At 44.0% G+C, this 20,141-nt stretch overlaps 1 protein-coding gene across 1 annotated transcript in view; it reads right to left on the reverse strand.

Moving 5' to 3' along the window:
* Window positions 1-93: 93 nt before the first annotated feature.
* Window positions 94-20,141, reverse strand: part of LOC128614709 (fatty-acid amide hydrolase 1-like) — a 25,529-nt gene continuing 5,481 nt past the window's right edge. Inside the window, exons 2-15 of the mRNA XM_053636270.1 lie at window positions 18,358-18,471; window positions 17,889-18,029; window positions 16,982-17,115; window positions 15,552-15,758; window positions 14,170-14,210; window positions 13,938-14,062; window positions 13,726-13,851; window positions 8,850-8,947; window positions 7,919-8,018; window positions 7,522-7,565; window positions 6,873-6,912; window positions 4,237-4,345; window positions 3,611-3,756; window positions 94-1,178 (exon numbers count right to left, since the gene is read on the reverse strand). Of these exons, the coding sequence (XP_053492245.1) occupies window positions 1,041-1,178; window positions 3,611-3,756; window positions 4,237-4,345; window positions 6,873-6,912; window positions 7,522-7,565; window positions 7,919-8,018; window positions 8,850-8,947; window positions 13,726-13,851; window positions 13,938-14,062; window positions 14,170-14,210; window positions 15,552-15,758; window positions 16,982-17,115; window positions 17,889-18,029; window positions 18,358-18,471 (1,563 nt within the window). The 3' untranslated portion in view covers window positions 94-1,040. The remainder of the gene's footprint in view (window positions 1,179-3,610; window positions 3,757-4,236; window positions 4,346-6,872; window positions 6,913-7,521; window positions 7,566-7,918; window positions 8,019-8,849; window positions 8,948-13,725; window positions 13,852-13,937; window positions 14,063-14,169; window positions 14,211-15,551; window positions 15,759-16,981; window positions 17,116-17,888; window positions 18,030-18,357; window positions 18,472-20,141) is intronic.

Consider the following 20,141-nt stretch of genomic DNA (forward strand, 5'->3'; position numbering starts at 1 on the left):
AAAGATTACTTCTAGGTGCATGGGGTCCCAGTAGAAGTACCTCCGTCTTGTCGGAAACGAGTAAAAGGAAGTTAAAAAGCATCCACCGTCTAATCTCTTTCACACATACCTTAACTTTATTAAGCTGGGGTCTGTCATCTGACTTTGCTGAAACATACATCTGTGTGTCATCAGCATAACAGTGGAAGCTAATACCATGTTTACGAATAATTTTATCCCAAAGTAGCATCTTCTGTTCAAAAAAAATCACAAAAATACTCTGCTAAGGGAATTTGGCCTATGTGTTACCTCATATTTATACCCCTGTGAAACAGGACATCATGCTTGAACAGTTTCCTGTTCCTAGTCACCCAGGTGTACTAAAAAATGTAAAATATCAATGGGAACATACTTTCATATGAATTCATAGGGGTGCCAATAATTGTTGCACACCTACAGTGCCCTCCACTAATATTGGCACCCTTGGTAAATATGAGCAAAGAAGGCTGTGAAAAATTGTCTTCATTGTTGAACCGTTAGATCTATTGTTAAAAAACAATCGCAAACACAACACCAAAAAAATGTTTGTTAAATATAGGTGTGCAACAACTATTGGCACCCCTATGAATGAGTTCTTCGACACCAACCCTAACTACGTCTTCCTGGAGCCCACTTTGTGCACAGGGGCATTGTCACGCTGGAACGGCTTTAAAAGTTTGTCGTTTTAATCTCTAGTAAAATGTCTACATTATAAACAAGGTTATATAATGAGAGATTATTGTGCGAGACTGACAATAAACAGACCCAGTTCCCTTACAACCTTTTGAATTGAAATTATTTATTAAACCTCACTTGAACATCAAAGGATTGGTTTCAAATCATATGACTGGGATACATATATAAATGTAAACTTTGCATTCGTAAATATAAACATTATATCCGTACAATATAATTCCATTATTTGTTAGCCGTTTATAAAAGAAGAGGTTTCTGCTCAAGGATAATGCAATATATATATATATATATATATATATATATATGTGTGTGGAATGGGTGTGCATTTAGTGCTGTGTGTTGGAGCATTTGTTCTCGGCCCAGAGCTTTTCCACTTCTCTCATTAGGCGTAAACACATCTCTTCCTGCCAGGGCAAAGCCACACACTGCACTGCTATCGGCAGACCCACACCGCCTCGTACAGCCTGGAACACACAAACACATGTAGTTATACATTTACAGCAAGCAGTAGACCCCCTTAACTTATACAGAAATGATTTGTAGTCTCTATCCAAAGTTCATCCTCATGCTAGGTCAGGGACTAAGAGTACCATCAGTCTCACAAGTCTATACATACAGGTGCATCATGGGAAAGTTCGTTATTTTCCGTAATTTAATTCAAAAAGTGGAACTTTCATACGTTCTAGATTCATTACACGTAAAGTGAAATATTTCAAGCCTTTTTTTTTTTGGTTGTTTTGTTTTAATCTTAATGATTACGGCTTACAGCTCACAGTATCTCAAAATATTCGAATAAAGAATTTATAATACGGAAATGTCGACCTTGTGAAAAGTATGTGAGTAAGCGAGCTCCATGAAGACACAGTGTGTTAAGCTTGGACTGGAAGAACTCGAGTGTCCTGCAAAGAAACCTGACCTAAAACCCTACTGGGTTTTACACCTTTGGGATGAACTGGACCGCTGACTGCACCCCAGGCCTCCTCATCATATATATCAGTCAGGATTTAGGCCTCATCATAGCACAGAGACAGCGCTGGTTAAAGTAGTAAATGACCCACTACTGACCTCTGATCTGATCAGATGCAGGTTGTGTCTCCTTGCTTGTGTTGCTTGACCTTAGTGCAGCTTTTGATACAACTGACTGAGCATAGCATTCTTTTTGATAGAACCTTATGTTAGTGGACCCTAACCCTTATTTGACCGATCGTTATCAGTTCGTAGATATAAATGGCGAGTTCTCTACGCATACCGAGGTAAAATTTGGTGTTCCGCAAGGTTCTATTTTAGGCCCACTGCATTTTTTTCTCTTCTGTATATATGCTACTTCTGGATCAAATTATTCGTAAACGTGGTATTAGCTTCCACTGTTATGCTGATGATACACAGCGGTATGCTTCGGCAAAGCCAGATGACAGACCCCAGCTTAATAAAGTTAAGGTCTGTGTAAATGAGATTAGACATTGAATTCTGACAAGACAGAAGGACTTCTACTAGGATCACGTGTAGCTAGAAGTAAGCTTTCTGGATCACATAGTAACTCTGGATGGACTTTGTTTCATCATGTGCAGCAGTAAAAGACCTTGGAGTGATTATTGACTCCAGTCTTTCATTTGACGCTCATGTAGATAATATTACCAGGATAGTCTTCTTTCATCTCAGAAATATTGCTAAGATGAGAAATATAATGTCAATACACGATGCAGAAGAAATAGTTCATGCTTTTGTTACATCTAGGTTGGATTATTGTAATGCCTTACTGTCTGGATGTTCCAGTAGGAGCATAAACAAACTCCAGTTAGTCCAGAATGCAGCTGCTAGAGTCCTTACCAGAACCAGAAGATACGACCACATCACCCCGATCTTATCCACACTGCATTGGCTCCTAATCAAATTTCACATGGATTATAAAAATACTACTATTGACCTATAAATGCCTCTAAATGTTTCATGTCTTTTGTTATGCTGCTAATTTCTCAGGTTTTAGTGCGTGTATATATATATATATATATATATATATATATATATATATATATATATATATATATATATATATATATATATATATATATATGAATGATTGGGTATTTGTGTTTATTTATTTATGAATGGGTCAGCTGTTATTACTTGTGAGTGGTTTTAACCGGACATTTGGTACTTAATTTCGTTCCAGGTCAAGTACATGTGTTGGAATGACAATAAAAATCCTCGAATCCTTGAATAAAGCACCGAATGTTCTCGTGCCACTGTACCTGAGAGAACTGTTGGTCTTTTATGCCCGGCCACGTGTACCTCGATCAAAAGGTGCAGGCTATTTATTAGCACCTTGAATAGTGAAAGCGATAGCAGCGTTCCAATTAGAGTCCGGCGACTTCCAGTGTTTAAGTCTATCCTGAAAACATATTTCTCTAGTCACGCCTTTGTGAATCGTTTTCTCATAGGTAAAGGAGCAGATCTATAGGGATCACGGGCATAGAGTGTTTTGGTGAACTGAGGACCCCTCCCACCCCACTCTCACATGTCCAGTCAGGTTTGTTGGAGGTGGAGTGGCTACACACGTAACAATTAGCATGGTGGGTTTTTTTTCTTGACACAGACTTGTACTCGTGTTTAAATGCTGTTTGAAACCGTAGAAATGCTGCCACCTTGTGGGCAAGATTCAGCATTTAACTGCCTGTAAATTGAAAGGTGCACTTCAGCATTAAAACTACAGCATGCAAAATGTAACAAAAAAATAAAAGATCATTAAAAGAAAATAAAAATAAAATACAGCACCGTTATATGGGATCTTATGAGAATATGGCTGGACAATTCTCAGTGAACTGAGTTACAGGCCAACGAGTTCCATGGCCCAAGTTGTAACCTCTACCAGGTAAAATAAACCGTGTATCATGTTCACCTCGACAAAGGTCTTGTCCCAGGCGTCTCCAAAGTATCCTCTGTAGTGTTTCAGCTGATCTTCGTCCTCGGCCGTGACCTCAGTGACAGGAACGACTCCAGCAGGGAAGTTGAGCAAGTTGTACAACGCAGTGTAACTCAGAGCAGCTGCACCACCAGCACACACACACATACAAAATCAGGAATAGTGTCGCAGCGGATCAAATCCATTAGACAACACGCAACTATTCGATCATTAAATATCTGGCCTGATGATTATACAACAAAAAACTATTTACTGTTCTCTAAAAGGTCAAATTACAGTTCAGTGTTTAGGTTTGCACATCATGGCCTAATATTCTAATCAGTACAACTTGCTGATGGTCTAACGCCGCCTGACACTCCTAGTCTGATTAGCCCCGCCCAATCTCGCCTGAAATTCTGTCGAGGTGAACGTAGACAGTGGAAGGTTATTACACTGAGACCCAACGTTAACTGAATTCACATTTTCAGCATTTATGTAAGGTATTAAAACATGACCGGGTGTGCTGTTATAGGAAAATAATCAACAACAATATCATCTGTACGATGAAGCAGAGTTACAGGTACTACCCTGAGCACCAAACAAGGAAGAAATCTATACGTTACAGCTTTGTTTTCCGGCGTAGTTGAAGTTGTAGGCCGGGCCCAGCATGGGGCAGAGCAGAACGTCCAGCTCCAGCTTCCTCCACTCAGCTACCGTCTCATGGATATATACCTACAAACATGAACAACATGCCTATAATGTTTCCTGCATCATTAATGAAAACCCTCTGGGTCATGCAGTTATAGGAAAATAATCAATCAATCAATCAATCGATTGGGAAACTGGCGCTTCTCGCTTTCTGCCATTCTGACTTTTCTGAGCCAATTATCGGATCACATGATTTGCTGAGGCAAAGTCACATGACTTTTTGGATGCGCATCGAGGAATTTATTCAGTAAATGGTGTTACAACCCCAATTCCGAAAAAGTTGGGACAGGATGGAAAATGCTAATAAAAACAAAGAGGAGTGATTTGTAAATGTGCTTTGACTTGTTTGTTTTTTTTAAACATATAAAGACAAGGTATTTGATGTTTTATCTAATCAACTGCATAGTTTTTTTTTGTTTTTTGTTTTTTTAAAGGTAATCGTTTATTTTGAAATTGATGCATGCAACACGTTCCAAAAACATTGGGACAGGGACAATTTAGGGCTAATAGTGATGTGACGAGTTGAAAAGGTGAGGTAATCGTCTAACCATAGTATATAAGGAGCCTCCAAAAAGCGCCTAGTCCTTCAGAGCACGGACGGGTCGAGGCTCGGCGATCGGCCAACTGATGCGCCAGCGAATAATCCAACACTTTGAGAACATTCCCCAAAGACATATTGGTAGGATTTGGGGTATTTCACCTTCTACAGCACACAATATAATTAAAAGATTCAAGGAATCCAGTCAAATCATGGTGCGTAAAGGGCGAGGACGAAAACCGCTTCTGAATGCGTGTGATCTCCTTTCCCTCGAGAGTCATAAGTGTGTAATGGAGATCCTGACATGGGCTCGGGAATACTTTGGTAAACCTGTGTCAGTCGACACCATTCGCCGCTGCATCTACAGATGCAAGTTAAGGCTTTACTCTGCAAAGCAGAAGCCGCAGATCAACACTGCCCAGAAGCTCCACCCACTTCTCTGGGCTCGGTCGCATCCGAGATGGACAGTAGCACAGTGGAAATATATTTTGTGGTCCGCCGAGTCGACATTTCAAATAGTTTTTGGACAAAACAGCCGTCGTGTTCTCCGGGCCAAAGAGGAAATCCGAGCTGTTATCAGCGTCAGGTCCATAATCCAGCGTCTGTCATGGTATGTGGGTGTGTCGGTGTCCATGGCATGGGTAATTTGCACATCTGTGAGGGCAGCATTCATGCAGAAAGATATGTACACATTTTGGAACAACATACACTGCCACCCAGAGCAGGACAAACAACATTCTGCCCGGATTACAAGCGCATGGTTGTGTGAACAGAGAATGCGGGTTCTAGCATGGCCTGCTGCAGTCCTGACCAGTCTTCCATTGAGCACGTGTGGTGCATTATAAAGCGCAAAATAAGGCAACAAAGGCCCTGTACAGCTGCGCAGCTGAAGAAATGCATAATGGATGAATGGGGGAAAATTCTGCTTGCTAAACTTAACCAACTGGTGTCTTTACTCAGCGTCCAAACGCTTAATAAGTGTTATGAAAAGAAAAGGTTTTGTTACACAGCAGTAAACAGTCGACTGTCCCAACTTTTTTGGAGTGTGTTCCAGTCATCAGATTTGAAATGAGTGTATATTTTCAAAAATAAATTTAATTCACAAAGTAAAACATCAAATAACGTGTTAATAATGTAAGGCTGGTGCCAAGATATCTGAACCTGGACAGAACTGCTCTCTGAGGACAAAGGACTCTTATGAGAATTAACACTAAAACTCCCTCCCACAGAATTAGCATCTTCATCTGAGGCAACCCAGCACACTGAGCGGAGACTGGAAGATCAAACCTCACCACATTGCTTCCTTCTCCTCCCCCCCTCCCCACTCTTCTTCCATTCTCTCTCTCTGTGCTGAGATCACCTTAAACTCATCCAAGGTCTATATGCATTACATAACCTATTTAATGTAACTAAGAAGTTGACTATACATGTTTACTATCATTCAAAAGGTCTCGCAAAAGGTCAAATACGGTTTAAATAAGACACACCCTTCCACAGACATCAACGCAATCCCACATTCCTGTTCTAATCCCAAACACCACAATTTGGTGGACCTACAGAGCATCTGTGTATTTAGCTGAGAGCTCTCTAAGATTCAGAGGATCTTCTGTAGTAGTATTATGTTTGAATGTGATTGGTAATGTTGAGTAACGCTGAATGGAATTCTTTCTTCTTAGTATTGGATTTGGACATGTCCATATCTGGTTAATAAATTGTTACGTTTGAATATTTATTCTGATCTTCCCTGAAATTATTGTCTCTAGTAGATTACGTTAAGTCCTTGTTACCACAAATCTGCGACCAGGTTAGTACAGACTAAAATCCAGGTTTAGGTATAGCACTGGGGCAAGCTGAGTGAGTTTTTAGAGTCCAGGCTAACGACTTGGCTTTAGTTAAGTGTAAGTTCCGTAGTGTTGATCGACCGATCTAAATAGGGTGAGCTTCATATATGTGTGTATTATATATATATATATATATATATAAGTTTCACAACGATTAGATTCACACCCGTACCTGGACCTCATTGTGCTGCTTCCACAGTTCTTCTACACCACTGCAAAGTAAAAGAAGATGAACCATTTAAGCAAATCATCCATTTTCCCAAAAGGTCTTTAAAGCAGAAAACAGAAGTAACTACCAGACTAAGCGCACATCGTTCCAATCAGATCACTTACAATCCAATTACTCCAAAGGGATAAACAACTAACAAAACAAAACGCTGTAGATAAGAGCGTTTGTCATGTTTACTACTCAGGCATAATTGAAGGATTTAGGAAACACAGCTTTTCAGCGTTTGCCCCACACACACACACACACACACACACACACGTCTATACGACTCAGCGGTCCTAAGCATGACACCGCACTTTCATTTCTGATCTCGAGACCCATCCTATATTGCTATATTTTTCAATTGAAAAACTAATAAGCTTTAAAATGATGAACTGAAGAACTTAAAGAGGAAAAAAAATAAAAAAATACACCTTGCAAATACAATAAAGTATCGATCGAATAAACTTCACCATACAAAATCTCTTTAAATGTACACTTTAAATGAAATGAGATACAATTAGTTCTTCATCCAGTCCATTATTTCTTTGCTGGTGTCGCTCCAGTACCGATACCGGGTGTCATTTTATAAGAGATGTACTTTCAGTCTTACCCGACACCACAGACAGCGTGTATAAACGCAGCCATGCGTGGATACTAAGACGAAAGAGACACAAAAAATATATATTAATAATCAAGCTTTCAAGACGACCACAAATTAGTTAACGCTAAAATTTCAAAATGCTGCAGCTCATGTCCTTACTAGGAAACTCTCATGTTATCCAGTTTACAATAAAAACGAAGCAACACTAACTTTTGAAAATGAAAAACTTTTTTTTTTTCCTCTAGAGATTAGCTAGACAGATTAGCTGCTAATAAAGCAACAATAACACATTCAAATGAGAATATAGTCATATAAAATCGACATAAAAATCAATCTCTCAACACCTTCGCTATATATTGCTGCCTATCTGTGCTGTACATGAAATAAACAAGTCGAATAATCTCACGATGGGTCTGAGGAGCAGCGACACCAGCCTCTTCCCAAACAGAGGATACGCACAGTACAAGACCTGATGCTTCATAGTTGGATCGACCGGGCCTTTCTTACTGAAAAAGGACACACACACACACACACACACACACACACACACACACACACACAGGGTCAGGAGGGTTTATTTAGAAATGTTCAAAAATAACATTCAAAAAAAAAATATATATATATATATATATATCATCAGTAACGTAATCCAAGTATCGCAATATGAAAATAATGTAATCTGATTACTTTTGGATTACTTCAAGGCCACATGTGTAAATAAAGTCAAGAGTAACATTACATCACAAAAGCTAGGGCGAACATGTTCTGTTATGTTCTGAACATATCAGATGCCACGAGTGTACCTTCTGAAATCATTCACTCATTTGAATGGCCGTGTAATACGAAGCAATGCAATAATATGAAATTAAACACGACCTTATATGGCCATGGGCGTTGTTACGACTCAGGACAGCTGTCGTTTGCTGTTATTCTGAAGCGACTGTTTGACGCCGTACACGACAACGCTTCGCAGTACGCTAACGGTTGAGAGGCAGGAATTTGGCCAATAATTGCTGCAAGGATTTTATAAATCGACCAATCGGTGTGCAGGAAGGCGGGAATTACAGAGAGGGGGTAAAGCAATGCAAATATGCGCACACATGACGCCGTATTAGACCATAAACACATCATAATGAAACCAAAGCCGGGTCCCGGGAAAAGGAGGACGTGTGGTCACCCTAACAGGTTGCTCACGTGAGCCACAATTACCAGGTTTTTTTTTTTGGTATCCTGATTACTGTACTCCGTTCCTCCCCGAGCCTGAGCGCACATTACAGGATCGTGTAACAGTGGCTAGAACACGAATAACAGAATGGCAGAGAGAAGATCTGACTCACAAGTGCTGCAGGAGTGTGGCGCCGCCGTCTGCAAAGTTTCCCCTCACAACAAACTCATGGAAGGCGGTGAATGTCCTGAGAGGGTTAAACGGAATCAGCTACAGCGGAGAGAGCGAGAGGAGGATACACAGGAGTTTACACACACGTAGTGTACACACAAATACACACACACACACACACACACACACACACAAACACACACACACACACAGACTACATAAATACAGATACTTACATATTTACAATGTACATGTTGGTCAAAAAAGACATTCAAATGATAGTTTTCAGTAGTTTCCTAGTTTCCTGTTTCCATAGTCTCTAGTTTCCTGTTTCCATAGTTTCCTCTCTCACTAGTTTCCTGTCTCCATAGTTTCCTGTCTCACTAGTTTCCTGTTTCCATAGTTTCCCGTTTCCATAGTTTCCTATTTCACTAGTTTCCTGTTTCCATAGTTTCTAGTTTCCATAGTTTCCTTTTTCCATAGTTTCCTGTTTCCATAGTTTCCTGTTTCCTGTTTCAATAGTTTCCTGTTTCTAGACTTTCCTGTTTCTATACTTTCCTGTTTCTATACTTTCCTGTTTCTATACTTTCCTGTTTCTATACTTTCCTGTTTCTATACTTTCCTGTTTCCATAGTATGCTGTTTCCTGTTCCAGAAACATAAACAAACACACGTGTCCAAATGTCACTACTGTCAACAACGGAAGAGCAGGTGCTCGCGCATTCGCGCTTAGAGCATGCTGCTTCAAGGGGAAATCGTGATAGAACCCCCCCCCCAAGGGCACTCCTCCCGGAGTGCCATGAAACATCCATCTCCATTGGCGGCCCCGGCCCCCTGGGCAGAATGTCCCAAGCAGAGCCAGGAGACCGCACGGCATTCTTGACGAAACAAAAAAGCAGGGCGATGTACACGGCAGAGCAGGGAAGCAGAGCGACGTCCTCGGCGGAGCATGAAAGCAGAGCGACGTCCTCGGCGGAGCATGAAGGCAGAGCGACGACCACAGCCGGGCAGGCAGGCTCAACAGAGCAGGGGAGCAGGGCGACGTCCTCATCAGAGCATGAAAGCGGAGCGACGTCCTCGACGGAGCAGGAAAGCGGAGCGACGTCCTCGGCGGAACATGAAGACAGAGCGACGTCCTCGACGGAGCAGGAAAGCAGAGCGACGTCCTCGGCTGAACAGGGGAACAGAGAGCTGTACTCAGCAGAGCAGGGAAGCAGGGCGACATCCTCGTCAGAGCATGAAAGCGGAGCGACGTCCCCGGCTGACCAGGTAGGCAGAGCAACAGAGTGATGACCACAGCTGGGCAGGAAAGCGGAGCGACGTCCTCATCGGAGCAGGGAAGCAGAGCGACTTCCTCGGGGGAGCAGGGAGGCTGAGCGACGTCCACAGCTGAGCAGGGAGGCTGAGCGACGTCCACAGCTGAGCAGGGAGGCTGAGCGACGTCCACAGCTGAGCAGGGAGGCTGAGCGACGTCCACAGCTGAGCAGGGAGGCTGAGCGACGTCCACAGCTGAGCAGGGAGGCTGAGCGACGTCCACAGCTGAGCAGGGAGGCTGAGCGACGTCCACAGCTGAGCAGGGAGGCTGAGCGACGTCCACAGCTGAGCAGGGAGGCTGAGCGACGTCCACAGCTGAGCAGGGAGGCTGAGCGACGTCCACAGCTGAGCAGGGAGGCTGAGCGACGACCACAGCTGAGCAGGGAGGCTGAGCGACGACCACAGCTGAGCAGGGAGGCTGAGCGACGACCTCAGCTGAGCTGGGAGGCTGAGCGACGACCTCAGCTGAGCAGGGAGGCTGAGCGACGACCTCAGCTGAGCAGGGAGGCTGAGCGACGACCTCAGCTGAGCAGGGAGGCTGAGCGACATCCACAGCGGAGCCTGCAAGCTGAACTTGGCTGGTCATGTCAGCAGACTGGGATGTGAGCAAAGCTTGGTTGTCCCCATCAGCTGACTTGGGCGTGAACATAACTTGGTTGGTTAGGTCATCAGACGGGAACATGAGCAGAGCTTGGTTGTTTGTTTCAACAGACACTTGGTTGTGCATGTCAACAGACATGGACGTGAGCAGAGCTTGGTTGTCCGTGTCAACAGACTCGGGCGTGAGCAGAACTTGGCTGTCCTTGTCGGCGGACTCCGGCGTGAGCAGAACTTGGCTGTCAGTGTCGGCAGACTCGGGCGTGAACAGGGCTTGGTCGGCCGTGTCGGCTGACTCGGATGTGAGCAGGGCTTGGTCGGCCGTGTCGGCGGACTCGGACATGAGCAGGGCTTGGTCGGCCATGTCGGCGGACTCGGACGTGAGCAGGGCTTGGTCGGCCGTGTCGGCAGACTCGGACGTGAGCAGGGCTTGGTCGGCCGTGTCGGCTGACTCGGACGGGAGCAGGGCTTGGTCGGCCGTGTCGGCTGACTCGGACGGGAGCAGGGCTTGGCTGTACTTGTTAGTAGACTCGGGCTTGAGCAGAACGTGGTCGGCCGTGTCAGTAGACTCGGGCTTGAGCAGAACTTGGCTGTGCGTGTCAGCAGACTCGGGCATGAGCAGAACTTGGGCGACCGTGTCGGTAGACTTGGGCGTGGGCTGAACTTGGGCGACCGGGTCGGTAGACTCGGGCTTGAGCAGAACGTGGTCGGCCGTGTCGGTAGGCTTGGGCTTGAGCAGAACGTGGTCGGCCGTGTCGGTAGACTTGGGCTTGAGCAGAACGTGGTCGGCCGTGTCGGTAGACTTGGGCGTGAGCAAGGCTTGGTTGTCCAGGTTAACAGACACTTGGAATAGTAACTGGGCTTTGCAGTGGATCTGTGGAGCTGAGACCCCCTCCTGCACCTCAGGCTGGAGCTCTGGGGCTGGGGCCTCCCTGTTGACTTCCGGCTGGAGGTCGGCAGGTGAGCCCACCTCGTGGGTCTCAGGTTCGAGCTCTAAGGTCGCCAGGTTAACCTCCGGCTGGGGCTCGGGTCTCCGTGCTGAGACCTCCGACGGGAGCTCCGAAGTCACCCTGTTGACCCCAGGCTGGATCTCTGCACGGGCTCTCCGGTGGAGTTTCTTATGCTCCCGCCAGCTGCTCTTGAAGCATTCATGAGAGCAGTAGAATGCTTTCTGGAAACACAGTTTTTTGCAGGTAGGGCATTGTAGCTTGGTCTCCCTCCTGCAGCCCTCAGACATGCATGTCGGTGCCACCTCCACCACGTTCGCTGGAACCTGAAGCAGATCGGTGGAGGCTGACCTGTCAATCCCCTCATAATAGAGGTTAAATAGCAGGTCCGGCTGGGGTTGTCCATTGACTCTCCATCCCAGTAAATCCAGGCCGTGAAGCTGCCCTGGCTACGTGAACTCCTCCATAAAAAGTTCTGCAAACTGAGTGACATCCTGGAGGGCAGAGGACCCAGTGCTCACCAGCTGCTCCGCCCAGTCACGGGCCGGACCGCAAGACCTAGACACCAAGAATCCGATCCACTGTCTCTTAGTAGGCTTGGGAAACGCCAGGCTGCAGAAATATTCCTGGCAGCTGAAGAGGAACTCCAGCAGGTAGCTCCCCAATCACGCTGTCTCTGGCGGCAGTTCAACGGCGTACCATTGAGGGAACTGCATGGACAAGATACGCGGCCAGTAATCCGAACGTTTCCCGATAAGGTATTGTCCTGTTACTCCCATTGTAGTGTGATGTCTCTCTCGTCCTCATGCTGCATCCATGGTATGGCGGAATATTCCGTCACGTCTCATGACGTGAGGAAGTTCAGACGGATGCAAGCGCAGTATGAACAGGTTTTATTTAGGAGAGAGACAGGCAGATAAATCCAAAACGTGATCCAAAACGTAATCCACAAACATGCAAGAGGTCAGGCGATCGGCAAACAGGCATACACGGGGCAAGGCAGGATTCAAGGTCGTGGTCACAGAAAACAGGGTCGAGACACAAAACATGAAACAAACAATGACTATGAACTGGGAGCGGAGAAACCAGCGTGAACTAAACAAACAAATCGAAACATGAAACATGACATGAACTAAGACTGGTTATCTATCGTAAGGACTCTTAACTAACCTACAATACTATATCTTATCTATTCTAATATTCCGCGTTGTGTGCTGGGAGGCGGGCCGTATATAAGCGGACATGTCAGTGTCGTAAATGCTCACAGCTGAGGGCGATTCAGACACATGTGAAAATCCCAGCCAATGACAGAACAGGGAGGAGACATGACAGAAACATAAACAAACACACGTGTCCAAATGTCACTACTGTCAACAACGGAAAAGCAGGTGCTCGCGCATTAGTGCTTAGAGCACGCTGCTTCAAGGGGAAATCGTGACACCATGGTTTCCTGTCTCACTAGTTTCTAGTTTCCTGTCTCACTAGTTTCTTGTTTCCTGTTTCCATAGTTTCCTGTTTCTATAGTTTCCTGTTTCCATAGTTTCCTGTTTCCATAGTTTCCTGTCTCACTAGTTTCTAGTTTCCCTTTTCAATAGTTTCCTGTTTCCATAGTTTCCTGTCTCACTAGTTTCTAGTTTCCTGTTTCCATAGTTTCCTGTTTCCACAGTTTCCTGTTTCCACAGTTTCCTGTTTCCACAGTTTCCTGTTTCCACAGTTTCCTGTCTCACTAGTTTCCTGTTTCCACAGTTTCCTGTTTCCACAGTTTCCTGTCTAACTAGTTTCTAGTTTCATGTCTTCATCATTCCCATCTCTGTAGTTTCCCGTCACTAGTTTTCCAGTCTCCCTAGTCTTAGTGTCTAGTCTTGTTTCCGGTTTTCTTCACATTTGCCTTGCATTATTGTATCATCTGTAATCAGTCCTGCTATGGATTCTAAAATCACTTGTTTATAAAGCCCCAAGTGTCTACATCCCCCCAGCTTCGGGCTCCAATATGATACACGTGAGACTCGAGTACTGATACCGTGTGTCCTGCTTTTTCCAGGAGCTCTTTGGTCTCTAGTAGAGCTCTGCTCATGCTTGGAGACGGCTGAAAGTACCCGTCGTTCTCATAGTAACCGATCCTCAGGGGCTCCGAGCTCTCGTACACCTGGTAAAAGAAAAAAATAAATGTGATTAAGTATCAAGAGACACGACATGCAATACTGCTGCACTGAAGCGGACTGCGTTCGGTACCTGCTGGTTGAACGGTATTGGAGGAACCGTAGGGTCCAGAGTGAACATGTCTGGGCAGAGTAAAGCTCTCATACACAGAGCCAGACTCTCAACATCACGGGCCATGGGACCAACGGCCGTCAGGGCTGGAAACAAACATTTATTCCAAAGTTACTGCATTTTCCACATTTGTCAGTTAGTTTAGAAACCTGTCAGAAAATGCTTGTGATTTGCTGATGCAATGCTTCTTTACCAGTCTTCCCGCCTTTTGCACACGAGTTGAGTCCATGCACACTATAAAACAAAACAATTTTTAAAAAACACACACAAATCATAGTGTTATTAAATACTGTTTGCGTTACATTATCCTCACACAACTTTTAATAGCGATTAATGACTTTGTAACAACACTCTTACGATTATATATTGCTGGGAAGCAGGTTCACTCTGCGTCATCGCTTCTTATGTGCTCTGCATCTGATATCATAAACACCACTGTCATGGTCATGTCATCGCAAGCCAGCGACTCCATTTCCCAGAATACCCCACTAACTACAAACGCTGCCGAAGACAACTACGCTTCCCGTACGCTCACACGAACACGTTCACCGTCTCCAGAGTTCTACTTAGAGACACCTGTTCCCAATCACAATCAGTACGTTTACACGGACAGCAGTAATCTCATTATAGACCTTATTCTGAATAAGACGTATAATATTCTGATTAAGGTGTTTACATGAGTTGCTTTTAAAATATTCCTTCCATGTTCCCGTTTTACATGTTATAGACCGTAGATGGATTAACGTCACACGCCATTACGTCCCCACGCCACACCGTCCGACGTTCCCTCCAGAATTTCACGTATCAACGTACAGTCGGTCTTCGTTATGGAACCATATACAGTTTTGGGTGTTTTTATTTTTCATTTTACGAAAGCTTTGAGTGCAGTTAATTATTTGTCATGCTGTATGTGCTAATAGACGACTGCTTGAAGCCGTGGGCTGCGTCCCAAACCGCGTACTTAACGAAATACATCTATTTCACTTCCTACTTTATACTGTAGTAGATAAGTACACGGTTTGGGACGCAGCCGTGCTCTCTTGTTTGCCGTCAAACGGTCGAGCGCTGCCGTGTGTGTACGTGTCCTGTCACACAATGCGAAAACTCTCACACGACGTTAATAGTGTGATTAAGGTGTGTACATGTCTGTAACGCACGTCGATAATGCGACTAAAACAGGAATACTCCACACGTCTTAATTCCATTTGTGTTTACTACGAGTATGACTTTAATCAGATTAAGGTCATCGATAATCTCTGTTTACATGCGAGTTTCTTAATCAGAGTATCGTCTTAATCGGGTTCATATCGGATTATCGTTGTCTGTGTAAACGTACTGAATGTCTTTTGTCTCCGTCGTTAGCAATCCTTCACACTGTGTTTGTTTGTCTGGTTTTGACATCGTTCATGTTCGCAACCTCGTCTCTTCGCCTTACTTAGTTTGGACTTTTTGCCTGATCGATTGACCCTTGCCAAACAAACAAACAAACAAACAAACAAAACAATAAATCTAAAACTAGCCTTTCTAAAAGTGCACGTGTGTGTTAACTGGTTTACGCATGAAATATAAAAACACCTTATCCGGTTGTTTGTGGGTTTTAAGGCGCAGATGCCACAGAAGGCTGCCGGGATGCGGATACTTCCTCCGATGTCGCTTCCCAGACCCAGAATAGATCCTCCTCCAGCGATCAGAGCACCCTCGCCTCCTGAAGAGCCGCCGCACGTCTTCTCGACGTTGCAGGGGTTCACCGTCCTCCCGTATATGGGGTTACTACATTCATAGCTACAATAAATAAAAATAAGCAAGCATAGTTTCACGTTATATTAATAACACAAGAATGCATGTTAAACGCAACGCGTTGAATAACGGACACACGCGTCTATACGAACAGCTCGTTTCCGTAGTCACGACTCAAGTCTTTTCTCGAATCTGATTGGTCAGAATACACATGGCGTTCGAATAAACTATCGTTTCTATAATAAACAGCTCATTCACAGGGACTTGTATGACGGAGACTCCACATAATCTAACGCCATAATCTAAAGTCTAACAAAGTCTCTAAGGAGGAGGGAGTGCAGCTGGAAGCGCAGGACGGAGAGAGAGAGAGAGAGAGAGAGAGATAAGGAGCAGCTTGAAGTGCCAGAGTGAGAGAGAGAGAGAGAGAGAGAGAGAGAGAGAGAGAGATTGATTAGGAGCAGCTGGAAGAGCCGGAGTGAGAAAGAGAGAGAGTGAGAGAGAGAGAGAGAGAATGAGAGAGAGTGAGAGAGAGAGAGGGATAAGGAGCAGCTGGAAGAGCCGGAGTGAGAAAGAGAGAGAGTGAGAGAGAGAGAGAGAGAGAGAGAATGAGAGAGAGTGAGAGAGAGAGAGGGATAAGGAGCAGCTGGAAGCGCCGGAGTGAGTGAGAGAGAGAGAGAGAGAGATAAGGAGCAGCTGGAAGCGCCGGAGAGAGAGAGAGAGAGAGAGAGAGAGATAAGGAGCAGCTGGAAGTGCCGAAGTGAGAGTGAAAGAGATATGGAGATATGCTTTGTTTTATGCTTGTGTGTTATGTAATATTGGAGTTATATTGATTATTAAACTATATGTTTACGATGGGCCGGTTCCCGCCTCCTCCTCGCCCGTTGTGAAGTTTGTTACAGTGTTGTTGTCTAACAATAAAAAGTAAAAAAAAATTGCTGATGTGGTAAATTTATCAGTTTATGTAACGTTTACGGAAGGATTCTCTGCTGTCCGTACTTTAAACGTTTCCCAGTTTTCAGGACAGACTTCCAGCACATTATACCTAACTATAAACCACCACAAAGTCCAATGTGTAGTTCATTAATAAATTAAAGACGTGTCATCGTTGGTTTTGTAAACTGCTGTGGTATGAGCGGAATAACACACTTCGCACCGTGCCGTTACACGAAAATAATACCAATAACAGTGCTTGTCCAGTCGGTACAGTGTCTCCGCTGTACTTTGTTGCTGACCGAGTGTGTGAGTGTGTTTTGTAGAGCGTTTCTTACTTGAGGAGACCCTGTGGGATGTTGGTTTTGATGAAGGGGATCGCACCCTGCTTCTTCAGTACCGAGACCAGCACACTGTCCTTAACGGCAGGATCATCCAACTTAGTCAACACGCCACAGGTAGAGTCGTAGCCCTACACTCACACACACACACGAATAAAAACACAAATAAAAGAAACTTTTTATGATTTGTGTGCTTGCTTTAGAGCCAGCTTTCTTTCTTTTTTTTATTCTGGTGTAGCAGCATATACATATATACACATATACAGCGCTTATTTCAAATCAGAAAAAAAAAATGAAACACTTTATACAATTTGCGGGGAGGTATAGTGTGCGTATGATAGTCCGTACTGAAGGGTGGACCTTGAGGGTTCTTATTCTGTTGTAGAGACAGTGGGATGGATTAGTGCCTATGGAATGGGCAGCTCGCACATCTGGAAATGCCCCATCAATGCTGAAAGGTTTTTACAGGTTTTAGAGCAACATACTGTACGCTTCCATCCCACCTTTACTTCTGAGAGACTCCGCCTCTCTAAGATATTCTTTTTTATCCCCAATCATCTTACTGACCTGTTGCCAAATAACCAAATTAGTTGCAAAATCTTCCTCCAGCTGTTTCTTCTTACTATTCAACACTCCAGCCATTTGTTGTCCCCCAGTCCTGACTTTTTTTGAGACGCATTGCGGCCATCGAATTCAAAATGACCGGATAGTTTGTTTTTTTTCCTTAAAACGGTACATTTCCTCAGTTTACACATTTGATATGTTTTCTATCTTCTATCGTGAATAACATGCGTGTTTATGAGATTCGCAAATCGTTGCATTCTGTTTTTATTGACGTTTCACACAGCGTCCCAACTTTTTTGGAATCGGGGTTGTAGATAGAATAGAATGTGCCCCGCCGTACCTCATAATCCAGATTGTCCTTGATGCTGATGGGAATGCCGTAGAGGAGGCCGTCTCTGTGCGACTCGATGTCCTCCAGTTGTTTCAGACTCTCCGTGAGGACAGCGGTGCTACAGTTCACTTTCCTGTTCGCCTCCAGAGCCTTTAGGGCACAGGACAAGCTGATTATGCAGTAGATAATTATTTGTACAGTAGTGTAAATAAAAGAACTGTATGAGATGTGTTTGTACACTAAATATAATATTAATTTTGGACTATTTACACAGAACATATGTTTCAAAGGAAACCAAACAAACAGCATAAATTGTTACAGGACCGATGTTTCCTGATTTCCAGATGTTTCTAACTAAAGACATGATAACTAAAGCACAGGACAGTTACAGTAACATCATGATAATATGGTTAGAGGTCTGGGAGCATGTGCGAGTGTGTGATCAGTCTCCGAATGTGTGAAAGCGAGTGCACTGAACTTTTTCCATGTAGGCGTGGAGAACAGCGTCTGGCTGCAGAGATCCATCTCTGATCCGTTTACTCAGCTCAGCTAGAGGGAGAGTCACGATGGAGCTCAAATCAACACCAGCATTCTGCAAACACACAAGACTGATCAAACCTGATGTTACGCAATCATCTGCATATTTTCATTTCAGCACACATAGTTTTCATGTTGCAGTCTGATCTCACACGCAAACAAATAGTTAGAGAGAGACAGACTGATGGCCAGAGATAGACAGACTGATGGATAGATAGACAGACAGACAGGCATGTAGCTAAATAGTCTGATATATACACATACATACACACACACACACTATACATACATACACACACACCACACAGACACCACACACACTATACATACACACACATCCACACTATACATACATACATACACATCCACACACACTATACATACATACACATCCACACACACACACACACACAACCCATACATACACACCACACACACACTATACATACACATCCACACACACACACACACTATACATACATACACATCCACACATACACACACACACACTATACATACATACACACCACACAGACACCACACACACACACACTATACATACACACACATCCACACTATACATACATACACACACACACACTATACATACATACACACCACACAGACACCACACACACACTATACATACACACACATCCACACTATACATACATACACACACATCCACACACACACACACTATACATACATACACATCCACACACACACTATACATACATACACACCACACAGACACACACACACACACACAATACATACACATCCACACACACACACTATACATACACATCCACACACACACACACACACAACACACACATACACACCACACAGACACCACACACACTACATACACACACATCCACACTATACATACATACATACACATCCACACACACACACACTATACATACACATACACTATACATACATAAATACATACACACCACACACACTATACATACATACACATCCACACACACACACACACACACACTATACATACACACCACACAGACACCACACACACTATACATACACACACACACATACACACTATACATACATACACATCCACACACACTATACATACATACACATCCACACACACACACTATACATACACATACACTATACATACATACATAAATACATACACACCACACACACTATACATACATACACATCCACACACACACACACACTATACATACACACCACACAGACACCACACACACTATACATACACACACATACACACTATACATACATACACATCCACACACACACACACACATACACACCACACACACACTATACATACACATCCACACACACACACTATACATACACATCCACACACACACACTATACATACACATCCACACACACACACACACTATACATACACATCCACACACACACACACACTATACATACACACACATACACACTATACATACATACATACACATCCACACACACTATACATACATACACATCCACACACACATCCACACACACACACACACACACAACACACACACACACACACACACTATACATACACACCCACACACACACACACTATACATACATACACATCCACACACACACACACATACATACACATCCACCCACACACACACACACACACACACACATACACACCACACACACACTATACATACACATCCACACACA

Source organism: Ictalurus furcatus, chromosome 11 (assembly GCF_023375685.1).
Source record: "Ictalurus furcatus strain D&B chromosome 11, Billie_1.0, whole genome shotgun sequence".
Taxonomy (NCBI): domain Eukaryota; kingdom Metazoa; phylum Chordata; class Actinopteri; order Siluriformes; family Ictaluridae; genus Ictalurus; species Ictalurus furcatus.